The sequence below is a fragment of the Engraulis encrasicolus genome, chromosome 19, assembly GCF_034702125.1.
Source record: "Engraulis encrasicolus isolate BLACKSEA-1 chromosome 19, IST_EnEncr_1.0, whole genome shotgun sequence".
Classification (NCBI taxonomy): domain Eukaryota; kingdom Metazoa; phylum Chordata; class Actinopteri; order Clupeiformes; family Engraulidae; genus Engraulis; species Engraulis encrasicolus.
Window position 1 is genome coordinate 45627270 of NC_085875.1, and position 13208 is coordinate 45640477.

A 13208-nucleotide genomic window follows, 5' to 3' on the forward strand; every position below is an offset into this window, starting at 1 on the left:
GCAGACATTTCTGATCTGAACCGCTTGTTGGTTCGCATGATGTACTGAACATTGGGGTATGTTGCACGTCCATCCACCCACAGTCCTGCCTGTGTACATTTGTCACAGCCTTGGTATCCTTCACACAGTTCGGTTGCTTTGACCTTTGCCTTGGCTAGTGCGTCACACACAACGCAACGCAACCGCACAGTCTTCCCTTGAAGTCCATTCTCCAGCAGATCCTGCAACTCTGCAACCACGGCATTGAGAAGCGTCAAATCCGTAGGTTTGGATGGACCAGATGCTAAGGCCACAGGGAAAACACGAGTAGGAGACACATGGATGGCACACAAAACAGTCCACAGAGTGTTCTCACTACTTTGGCACAGTGGAAGGCCATCAATGTTGAGCGACAACTCCAGAGTCTTTAGTTCTTTCAGAACCTTCTCTGGGTATTGCTTGAGTTGTTCTTTGAGGGTTGTCCTTAAGCCGAAGTGGACATACTCCATTCCCGATGCTGATCCTGATGTGACATCTGGTCTGGATGATATCCGGGCACTGGCTGTTGAAGGAAGCTCTGGGTGTCCATTGGCTTGTAATCCTACAATGAGCTCATCAAGTGCAGCGTCTGGAATGTTGTGTTTCAATGCCCAGTCTTGTAATAAGTCGCTAACTGAACATTGCTGTTTGATTTGCTCATTGTATGGGTCACATGTGTCATCATGCACAGGTGTGTCCTTTATGTCCAATGCAGAACCACCTCTACTGCAGTCCCCCCTTGAGTGGCTGACGGGTCTCTGCACTGGCATGAACTCTGGCTGTTCTTCGGTCACTTCTGCCCGTTGTAGCCGTGGTTTTTTTAGCGGTTGTATTTCTTCTTGGACACCCTGCTCTGGTCCTGCTGCATGTTGCACATCCCATGTGGTACGCATCTGTGGTTGCACTTCTAACACAGATCGCTGCCCCTTCTTCCGTCGCTTTGTGCTCTCCATTGGTAGTGAACTAATTTGCTGCAAAAATAATGTAAACAATTGCAATTAAAATTTGAGCAAAACTCAAAAACAAATCAAAACAAAACCACACAGCTAATCCCTTTTGAATAAATTTGATTTTTTTTTTATTTGCATTAACTGTGAATGTACAGATCACGTGAGATGATAAGTAAGGGTTAACGTTCGGCGAGAAGGTCGCTACCGTGGAATAGCAGCACGACAGAGAGAATCTTTAGACCCCGACGCGGAGCGGAGGGGTCTTGTTCTCTCTGAAGTGCTGCTATTCCACAAAGCGACCGACTCGCCGAAAGTTAACCCGCTTATTATATGGATATACTTAAATGATTCACACATGGCGGGGACATTTCTTTAAGCCTATTTAATGTTAGGTCTATTATAGTTGTTAACAGTGCCGTTGTGGAACACCGCTAGGTAGCCAGGACAACAGGTGTTGTCTATCACAGCAGCTGATTAGAGTCTTGTTGAAAAGTCGCTTTAGCAGTGAAACGTCTTGTTGCCATTGACAGCGGTCTGTTATAGACCAACCCGTCCGTTATCGAAAAATAACAGACGTGCGAACGTTGGGGAGCCCCGTTGAAATGAATGGAGCATTAGACCGATGACGTCACAACTATATAATAAGGGTGTGTAACCAAATTTTTGAGTTATTGAAACCGCTTGCACTTCAGCTGGTGAAGCATATTTCAGTGACTATCGTATGTCATACTGAAGCTAAGGTCAGCTGTGCCACTTTTGGGTAATGACTGTCAGTATGCATCATTAACAACACTTGGTCTTAAAGTCATTGTACTTTGCATTAGCTACTCAAACTTTGTGCATCAAACCACCCATGAACCTTAATAAGAGTAAAGAAAAAGCAAGACACAAATACATACAGCATTTTCCCAATCACAATACATTGCCACATTACCTTTTCACAAGGGAAAGTGTAGCCTCATTCAAAGGTGTGAAAGGTATAAGAGGTCGCTCTGCATTCAAACCTCATAGGTAGTGATTTCCTTGGATCAGGTAAGTCCATTTATTTATTTCTTCCAGCCAATGGGGGCGCATCTATGCTAGGCCACACCCTGTGACATCAGGCAACCTGGCCAATCATCATTCTAGATCAAAAAGAGTCCAAAAGAGGACATGGAAAACTTTTTCTTCACCTGCTCTCCCTGTCATTAATTTAAGGCTACATCTTTTTCTGAAAACTATGTTTTTAAAGTATATTCTTGCAACACAATGGTAGAATTTGGAATAACAACCCTATGTTGAATGGAAGTTTACTAAAGTTAAATTAGATATTATGTTACTGATTTTATTTAGTCATTTTCATTGGTTTGTTTATTTCAGTTCCCATTTCTACAGCAGCGCTGTTGTTTCTTGTGAAGTCTCAATAAATTGCCATTGTCATTGTTCAAAAGGGCAGAGAAGGCATCATGATACAGTGCCATTGATAACAGCCCTGAAGGCATGATTACCCAAAGGCGAATTTGTAGGTGGAATGATTTGGGTAAATGTTGAGTAAAATATTCTTTGGTAGATTTAAAAGGTATATGGAAAGCTTTTACATTAATTTTTGCAAAGTGTTTGCAACTGTCCCACCTATGTCAATTTTAAAACTCGCAAAACCAGCTCCAAAGCCACAATAGTCTGATCACTCTTGGTTAATTACCCATTTAACAGCTTGGTCATTGGAATGTCTGGACCTTGCCATCTTGAATAGCAGTACCAATGGCTACCGTTGACACATAATTAAGGCCTTGATTCTGTAGCTTTGGGTCTGTATTGAATGTGACTCTATAGTATAGAATTTCTCACTGGGAAGTAAAAAGTATACTTGTCTCTCTTTCTTTGTGAAGACACTGCATAGATTGCATGCAAATTGCCAACCTATAACGTACGTTTCTACACCCTTTAGCATTTCTTATATTTGAATTTAAAATTGTCATTAAATATGGTCTGATCTTCACCAGAATTACATGAGTGAACAAACAAACACCCAAACAACTGCATGTTACCACATTGTATTGGCCACGAGATGTGAAGATTCACAGGATAGCAAGGAATAAGTAAGTACGTTCTTGCATTCAGGTGTTGACCCTCATTTAGCTTCAGTAACAGCAAGATGTTTCCTGATCAGATGGGCGATACAAACAGGATGATTGTTGTCTCCTTCTTGTTTACAAAACTACCCCACTTCAGCAAGGTTTCTGTGATGTCTGGAGAGAATATCATACCATATCATCTAACTTGGGTTTATGTCAGGGCTTTTTATGGGCTTTTCCAGAATGTGTATTTTATTGTCTAAATTTGATTTTGCTTTTGAAAAATATTGCTAATGTTATAGTGTTATATCATTGTTATAGTGTTGTTTACCTGCTTCTGCAATCATCTTTTGGTGCGATCATGTGTGACAGACTACCTCAGGCTTTTTTTTCTGCAAATATCTCAATAAACTAGTGAATTCATTGGTCCACGAAAGATAGCAAATTGACAGAGGCCTTAGTTACCAAGGTATTCCCATATGATGATGCTACTGCCACCAAACTTCAAAGTGGAGATGCTGTTTTGGTGAAGGTTTGGCACTCCAATTTTACTCCAAACATGACATGGTGCATAGTCACATGACATAGTCCTTTCAACAATTTCAATTTTGGCCTGCAGAGTATTTAACAGCAATGCTGTGAAGTTGCTTTTTTGCAAAGTTCAAAGGTGAAGCAATATTTTTTGGCAGAACCCCCATTTAGGCAGAATAAGTCCCATTCTTGTTTTTTGTTGTCAATACTGTACATATGTCAACAGAGATGGTGGCATGTTCCAGTGATTTCTTAAGCCTTCAGCTGACCCTCTAGGTTTTTTTTTATCCTCATTGAGGACTCTGTGCTACGTCCTTGGAGTACTTCAAAGCTATCATCAATTGGGACAGAAGCACTCCTACTAAACTTCTTTTAGAAATGATTTTATAACCTTTTAGAGATTTGTACAACTCAATAACTCCTCATCATAGGTCTCAAGAGAAATATTTTGAGCGAGGCATGGTGTACATCAGACAATGCCTCTCCATCAAGATATAAGTCCAAACTGGTATGCGTTTTCCACTGGAACAGGGCAGCTATAAGCGACACTTGCAATTGACTTTGAAATCCCTCAAATTGTGTTGGCTTGGTTGTGTGGAAGCTTTTGAAGGATCCTTAGCCAAGGGTGTTCTCGTGTACTTACGTATTCAAAGGGTGTACTAACATTTTTTTCTCCCACGGCAGTTTTAAAATCTCAATTACACTATACAACATCCTTTTTGTATACTTGCTTACATTAAATTCTTTTGAATAGAATTTAAATTATACTTGCGTAACAAGCATAGGTAAGAGAGAGATTTTGTGCCATTTTGTTTTGTGCATATCATAATCCTGATTATTTCTCAGACAGTAATCATACCATGAAAATACATAATCGTTTAATCACTTGTGGCAGCACTGTCTGTGTTATTTTCACTGGACTTAAGCACCAACTGTGTGGCTTTCCCTGGACTAATGCACTAACTGTGTGCCAACTTTGACTTTGCTGTTGATCTTTTTTTGGGTCACATCCCATCGTTCCTCTCTGTGGTGACTTTTCAGGGGGTGGGTGCATGCGTGTCTGTGTGCATGCATGGTTTTGTGTGTGTGCGTGCATGCATGCTTTTGTGTGCGTGCATCTCTCTGTTCATTTGTCCATATTTATGTGTCTGTGCGCGTGCATCTCTATGTGCGTTTATCCATGTGTGTACGTATACTCCCTGTTCATCTGTTCTTCCTCTGTGTTTTTTTTTTTATCCAGGACGCCACCGGCAGCTTCGTGTTGCCCTATCGGCAGGTGCTGTATGCGCCGTACCCCACTACGCACATCGACGTGGACATCAACACGGTGAAGCAGATGCCGCCGTGCCACGAGCACACCTACCACCAGCGCCGCTACCAGCAGGCTGAGCTGAGCGCGCTCTGGCGCACGGCCAGCGAGGAGCAGCTCGCACCCGACAGCCTCACGCTGGCAGGCGCTGGCGACTCCTTCACGCCTGACTTGTGAGTGTGTCAGCGTGCCAGCGAGCGAGCTGGCAGGCAGGCAGGCGGGCGGGCGGGCATGACTACTGTTGACACAGACTCACATATACAAACATGCTTATACACACACAGTCTCAAGCACACTCGTGCTCACACTGCTTTTAAGACATGCACACACTCACACACACACACACACACACACACACACACACACACACACACACACACACACACACACACATCTTTGCTATGAAGCACTGCTCTTGTTGACGCACACATGTAATACTCCCATGTACACACACGCACTCTCACACACACTCACACGCACGCACGCACGCACGCACGCACGCACGCACGCACGCACGCACGCACGCACGCACACACGCACGCACGCACGCACGCACGCATGCTCACTCTTTGTTCACAGCCACTGTTGTTGTTGATGCACACACATGCACTCACATAAACGAGCCTCTTTGCTCAGACACATACTGTTGAGACACACACACACACACACACACACACACACACACACACACACACACACACACACACACACACACACACACACACACACACACACACACACACACACACACACACACACACACAGCCTTCCCTCCTGCTTCCTCTCCCTAAAGTGCTTTTAGTACTTGAGAGTTGTGTGACCTTGTGAAAGTGTTTACCCATTTTATTTTGCCGGTTACAAGAGAGACGGGAGGTCCCACTGACTCTCTATGCTGTTAATAGTCCTGGGTATACTGAATACACAGGGACTTCTGTGTCCTTACATAGAAAATGTAGAACAGCGGTTCACAAAAGTTTTCAGGGACCCCCTTTTAGACTCAATATTTTTGTTGCCTAGGCAATTTTTATGTCCATTAATATTGCTAGATTTTCCATTAATATTTGTTGTCTTTGCAGAAACATATTCCAGGATGTCATGCACAAAGACACGCTGGTCCGATCATTTATAGATGAGGTAAGAGAAGAGAATTCCCCCTTTCCTCTCATGGGGTCTTTTACATAAGCAGATATTACATGATATCCTGTCTCTCTCTCTCTCTCTCTCTCTCTCTCTCTCTCTCTCTCTCTCTCTCACTCACTCACTCACTCACTCACTCTCTCACTCTCTCACTCACTCACTCACTCACTCACTCACTCACTCACTCACTCACTCACTCACTCACTCACTCACTCACTCACTCACTCACTCACTCACTCTCTCACTCTCTCTCTCTCTCTCTCTCTCTCTCTCTCTCTCTCTCTCTCTCTCTCTCTCTCTCTCTCTCTCTCTCTCTCTCTCTCTGTAGGTGTTTCTTCTGAAGCCAGGCCTTCAGCTGCGTACGGTCTATCTCTCCCACTTCCTGCTGCTGCTCCATAGAAAAGCCCTAACACTGCTACGCTACATAGAGGACGAAACGTGAGTCACACACACACACACACACACACACACACACACACACACACACACACACACACACACACACACACACACACACACACAGCCTTGGCTTGGCCCAGACATCTGCCTGTACATATAAGTAATGGTGACCCAATTCTGGTCCCTCACTTCTCTGACCTGTGTCCCCCACCCTCCCAAACCCCTGTCAGTGAGCCTGCTCACACTCAATGGGACGATCAATTGTTTCAGACAGGGAAGGGTCGGCAAAAGACCCGGGCAGGAATCAAACCCGGTTCGCCAGTGTAGCAGTACAGTGCCCTACCGCTTGAGCCACGGCAGGGCCAATACAGCAATATTTTATATTAAGTCATATGAAGAGTGTGGTTTGAATTATGTAGCCTCCCACCTCCAGTTGAAATGCCTAATCGAGTCCAGAAGTGAATTATCTTTTTCTTCTTGGATTATTTTGGACTAACATCCCCAAAACAGGACTGTATACTGAGTCTCTGCTTTGTTTTCCTTTTCAGTCAGAAGGGTAAGAAGCCGTTCCGATCCCTGAGGAACCTGAAGACTGATCTGAACTTGACGGTGGAAGGAGACCTGAACATCGTCATGGCCCTGGCTGAGAAGCTGCGGGCCGGCCTGCACTCCTTTGTGTTCGGCAAGCCTTTCTACACCAGCGTGCAGGAGCGTGATCTGCTCACTAACTTCTGAGCCCATTCTAACACATTGTCGCTGTCAAGCAGAAACCTTGTTATCTCCACCATTTTTTAAAATATTACACTACTCTTAGCTGACGCTTTTTCATCCAAAGCGACTTACAGTTATTCTAAGTACAGGGTATTAGTTACAGTCCTTGGAGTAATGTGGGGTGTGCCTTGCTCAAGGGTACTGGAGCCTTGGAGTGAGATAGTGGAAGGGTGGGATTTATTATTTTATATCTGTTCTTTATTCATTATAAAATATGAATCCGTACTACTGGTCAGTCTCCATGAGTATAAATTATTCAGTAACCAACGTTAATGTTGAAATGATTACCGGTATTCATAAATTAATAAGTAAAATGAAAAGTGGAGATGCAAGGTTTCTACCTGACAGTAACGATACGTGGGTATTCCAGGAAGCTGGTTCAGAAGTAAACCAGGTTAAGTTGATCTTGACATAGTGGTAAATCATCTAATAGCAGTGCCTGGGGTCCTCATTTTCAGTGTAAAATGACACTTGCAGGCTACCTATTATTAGGTTTACCACTTAACCACTGTAGGTTAACTTAGCCAGTTGTATCACTTAACCATGATCTTGGAACCCTCCCTGATCAGTATTAATATGATTGTTGTGTGTTTGTGATGTAAAGATGCCTTTGGTATGGCTGTTGTTTTGACCATGAATGTGTTGTCCACTGTGACTAGGACAGCGGTTAATGCCATTGATTTAATGTAAAAATCCACAATGCCTTGTGGTGAGCATCATGTTTTGGTGTCGTTTGCGAACTAGCGGCTTGAAAGGAGCTATGTATGTTTGATTGATTGTTTGTTTGTTTGTTTACATTTCTTGTCATTTGGAAGCCATTTCGAATTGATTTTGCACAGAATAATTGTTATGCTGCCTGTTTCATAGACTATCAAGAAAACACTGTACTCTGATTATGTTATTATTTGTGTAATTATGGCAAACAACAAAAGAGGGAAAGTTTATCCTGAGGTAACACTTTATTTTAAGGGGTACGTGCCTCATTAGAAACAGCGGAATAACTGGTGTAAACATACATGATAATATGTCATTGTGTTGGGCTTACATAATGTACTATGTGTGTATTATGTACCATAATTATAATGTAGTATAGATCTTTATTTTATAGTATTTTACCAAATTTCTGAATTCTTCCAGAGAAGCAAAGGGCTGAACTGATGTAAATACATGACGTTAATACAACACTAGTATGTGTATATTACACCTGTTATTCCACTGCATCTAATGAGGCTAATAGTGACCTGTTAAAATAAAGTTGTATGTCATCCTCAAAATACATACTCACCCAGCTCATGGGTGTCACGTGCATTGTTGTATGCCTGGGATTGTACAGCATCATATATGGAATATGTAACACAGGTGATTTCACTAATTATCTCCTGCCTTTTGGCTGGAACAAATATAAGCCAATTAATGTTCTTCAACCTCTGCACAATGGCATTACAGCATTTGGTTTAACAAACGCTTTTTGAGTCACTATTGCCTATTGATTTGACATTGTACATTATGTTTGAAAAGAACTCTACTGTTGATTTATGTCTAGAGTGATGTACCTGTGTGTGGTTTTGTCTGTAGACATGTTTTATTTTTAAAGACCACAGAGCCTGTATTTAACAAAGAAGTTTGATTGTGAAGAAAAAGTGACCACACAATTATTTGTGTTGATAATTTTGGTCTTAACATGATTAAATATTAATAAACAAAAATATCTGTTAACACTTGGGACTTCCATAATTTATTAGGCCTGCCCACGCCTTTTCATGCGACTTTTATTATTGTTTTTAAAGTATAACAAAAGTCCTTGACTCTCACAACATGTGGGGATTAATTAGTATTATCAGGCTGTTACAAGAGAAGCTATTTATGAGACGAAACGTGCATATGGGGCAGTTAAAATGTATTTGGATTATATGACAAGTGTTTTGTCTCGATTATGAAAAAAGAAGCGTGTCTCATTGGTTGAATGGTCTGCCATTTACGGTGTATTTTGGTGAACTCGCCTTTTCATTGGACCATACGTAGCACGCGCGTGCTATTGGTGTGTTTGCCCATGTGACACCTGCAGCAGGAAGCACAGACATTCTCCATGTAAATAATCCGGAAAAAGAGCCCCGCCGCTGTGGGACGTGAGATATGAATGTGACGGTGTCTGGTGGGACTGCAAGAAACCTGCCTAATTCGAGGTTATGGATATCAGATAGACACAAAGTCCCTCTCTTAATGGCATGAGGTCAGTCATGTTCTTCTTTTGACGTCTTGAATGTGCCTCTCAGATGTGCCAGTGGGCATCGGGGTGCGGCCTGTCAAAGCTAGCTGGCAGGCTAACGTAGCCCTCATAGGACACCTGCTGAATTGACACACGTCGTCGTTGCCCACGAATGCTTATTGTTTAACGTTAAAGTCTTTCAGCTTCTTATAGTGGTTAGACATACTATATGAACTTGAGTTATGTCCTTGTATTTCCCATGCTATGGCCAAACAACCTCTGCTATTTGGTCCAGAGTTGACAGCTAACGTTAGCAAACCTTAACTTCTTATTGTGAACTGATGTCATACAGCCGAGATTATGTGCAGCGATTGTTACACTCAATTTCCAAGAGCATTCTCTAAAATAAATTGAATTAATATATGTGAATGTTAGACTTTCAAGACATCTTGAGCTGCAGAGTATGGCATTAGTTCTTCCAATTCGTTCTTTCCTAATGCCATTCCATCCCTTTTTAAGCTGTCAACTAGAACTAGGCTTCGTTGTTTGAGGTTTGTTTTGATGATCTGTTACATTGTTGCCTGTCACAGAGGCAGCTGTTACTTTTGACGTCCATCGTCTGTTGTCCATCCCGACAGGTCTGGAGAATATCTCAGTTATTCCTCAATTAGTTAGTCCTCAGCTCAAGGCAAAACATGTCTTACCCTTGCTCGGTATGTGTGTGCTTGTAATCTGACATGTATGCACGTTACCCGCACGAGTATGGAGCATGGCTGAAGTTACAAGTTGTTTTCATTACCCCGTGATCTTAGTCTTTGGAAGCAGCTTATATCACAGGCGTTTTGTCCGAGTTTACAAAAGACTCATTCAGGCAATTGAGACAAAACGGGTAGTGCGCATGAATGCTCATTGTGGAATTCTTCAAACACTCTGTTGCTTCATGACATGTGTTAGAGTTTCAAGTTTCAAGTTAATGTAGTTGCTAGGAATGCACTTTGGTGAGCTCACACATCCAACGGGGGGTTATAATAATAATAATAATAATAATTGTATTTGTATAGCACTGTATCATACAAGGCATGTAACTCAAAGTGCTTAACAAATGGGAAAAAGACATCATTGTTAGAGGTGGATTTAAAAGGAGAGGTAGAGAGGAGAGGCAGAAATAGCAGAAATAGAAATAGGGATTGTAGAGTCAAAAGGTCAACGTAGGTTAGGACCAGGATTCTTAGAGACGTAAGGTCCATAGTGGCTGGGTCTAGCGTAAGTCATAGATAGTCACACTGAATTTGGGCGCTCAGATGCGGCCCCTGGTGGTGTCAGGGGTGAGGAAGAACTCCCTTTCGCTTGATTCATAGTTTGTAGGGGGAAAAACTCAATGAGGTCTGAGGAAAAAAACCCTATAGCCAGGAGGAAACCTCAGGACCAGCGGCCACCTAGGGGAGCCCCGGGCCAGGGCTGGTTGTGAACAGTAAGGACGCTGCGGCAGCTGGGACACTGTGACGCCTTGGCCGCTAGGAGTTGGCAAGGATGAAAAGGTGGGTCTTCAGCTGCTTCTTGAAGGAGTCGACGGAGCTGGCTGATCGGATCTCAATGGGGAGGGCGTTCCATCTCTTGGGCGCATAGCAAACGAACGCAGCGTCGCCAATCTTCTTTTGCAGGGGGGTGGGAGTCCTTAGCAGCTTGGCATCAGTGGACCTGAGAGCTCGAGCAGGGGCATAAAACGTGAGCATGTCAGAGATGTTACTAGGGGCAAGTCCATTTAATGCTTTAAATACTGTCAGCAGATTCTTAAAGTCAATTCTGTATGAGACCAGTGCAACCAGTGCAGGTCTGCCAAGACAGGAGTGATGTGCTCTCTCCTTCTGGTTCTTGTTAGGATTCTCGCCGCAGAATTTTGAATGAGTTGCAATTTGTCAATTAACTTTTTTGGCAGGCCAGAGAAGAGAGCATTACAGTAGTCTAGCCTACTGGTGACAAAGGCATGAATACGTTTTTCAGCGTCTTGTCGGGGGGGCCAAGCCGCGCACTTTGTTGACATTTCTAAGATGGAAAAAAGCAGATTTTGTTATCTTGTTGATGTGAGATTATGAAAGAAAACCAGGGTAGTAACTACATGAATAAATAAGCAGGGAATAACGCATACAAAAAATAGAAGACATTGAAAAGTGCAATGGGAACATTGAAAGTGCTATGATTATGCAGAAAACAGTTACATTGTGCAAAGAGCAAGAGATGTAGGAAGGCCAGGTAGTGGAGTGTTTGATATTCAAGTGGCGGATGGTGTGTGGGTAGGGTCCCTGAAGCGTATGGTATTGCATGGGATGCTCCGGTACCTTTTCCCTGATGGTAGGAGTGTGAATAGGTAGTGTGTGCTGGATGTGTATGCTCAGATGTGATTCTGTCCTCACGTTTGTCATCACAACACTTGCTACTGTTTCGTTGAAAGTAGAGCTTTGTTTTCATATTGTCAAGGGCCAAGGCAGGTGAACAGTGTCTCATAAGGTGACATGAGAGAATATTACGTATCGCAGTGGTCAGCATACTATCGCTGTATCAAATTACATCATTATTTAACCACTAAAGTCAGCTGTTTTGGAATCGTTGGCCTTTTATTTTGCAGCCATAGGCAAAGGTCAGTTTCACTTTCTGTGTTGTTTATCTAGATGCCTTGAGCCAGCAAAGCCTGCAGGGCATATGCAGTAGGCAATAAAGAAGAAAGCATGAAAGGCATTGACCCTTAGAATTAGCGGTCCATTCCCACCATGAAGAGCAAGCTAGGAGGCGAAATCACAGCAGACCAGGGGTGCGTTTCTCAAAAGCGTAGTTGTTAGCCAGTTAGCAGCTTGGGTAGTTGCCAATGGGAAAATGCATTGCAAACAACAAAGTAGCTAACTTAGTTAGCAACTATGGTGTCGAGAAATGCACCCCAGTATGCTGCCCCAACATGTGCGATTAAAAAAAAAAACACAACCACTCCAAGCCAGAGCCTTTAGCCTATTCCCTCAATCTTGTTGGTAAGAGGATCACATTTTCACATGACTGTAGCAAAGTGCAGATCATCACCTAAACAAAGATTATTGCTCAGTCGCTCTCTTTCTTTCACACATTCTCATGCTCACTCACTCACTCACTCACTCACTCACTCACAAAAAAGTAGAAAAGGCTCAATCAACTTTTCAGTGGTGTGGATCTTTGTAGAATTATAAGCTCCCCCTGTTTTGATGTGCTACAGTGAGTGGACTGCCGTCGCGCTACATTGTGATTGACAAAGGCTGGGCAGCGAGCACTGTTTAATATTTTATAAGTGCACTCAAAAGAATACAGGGCAGTACTTGCCTGTAGGGATTGCCTGTATAGGCTTTGGTGTGTGCATGTGAGGGCTGGGCTTCAAAGGATTGCACTGCTTCAGGTGTAGGCTTTTCGGACTATGTGAGAGAAAGTTGGCTTTAGTTTTCCGGCTTTAGTTTTCCGAATTAAGTTCATATAAAGTTATGTCGTGTACATTTGCTAGATAATTTGATCACTTGGTCTATATTTTCTGGCCTAGAGTCAGTAAGCTTATTTTGTTTATTTTTTGTATGCAAGGACCTCAGATATCAAACAAGATCATCATGGCTGAAGTTTCTCAGTTCTGTTATGCTAACCTAATTACAGTCCTATTTGTGCGTCATCATTGATTAATCCAGAACACATGTTCCTATTCGGAAAAGGTCCCTCTCCTCTCTTCACAGTGCTCCCGCCGTGTCTTTGTTTGCAGTAGTACCGGTACTCTAAACACTTGTGTCCATGTGAAGAAACCAAGTGTTTCAAAGCTCCAGCAAATCCAGCCA

The 13208-nt window shown here is 42.8% G+C and overlaps 2 protein-coding genes across 17 annotated transcripts in view; both read left to right on the forward strand.

The window, feature by feature from the left end:
* The window catches only part of c9orf72 (C9orf72-SMCR8 complex subunit), a 17779-nt gene extending 9336 nt beyond the window's left edge, over positions 1-8443 (forward strand). Inside the window, exons 7-10 of the mRNA XM_063224248.1 lie at positions 4794-5035; positions 5939-5996; positions 6328-6437; positions 6947-8443. Of these exons, the coding sequence (XP_063080318.1) occupies positions 4794-5035; positions 5939-5996; positions 6328-6437; positions 6947-7133 (597 nt within the window). The 3' untranslated portion in view covers positions 7134-8443. The remainder of the gene's footprint in view (positions 1-4793; positions 5036-5938; positions 5997-6327; positions 6438-6946) is intronic.
* An 826-nt stretch (positions 8444-9269) lies between these two features.
* Positions 9270-13208, forward strand: part of kiaa1109 (KIAA1109 ortholog) — a 100961-nt gene continuing 97022 nt past the window's right edge. For all 16 annotated transcript variants that reach the window (XM_063184559.1, XM_063184561.1, XM_063184565.1 and 13 more), the window contains exon 1: positions 9270-9399. The gene's annotated coding sequence lies outside the window, so the exon portion shown is untranslated. The remainder of the gene's footprint in view (positions 9400-13208) is intronic.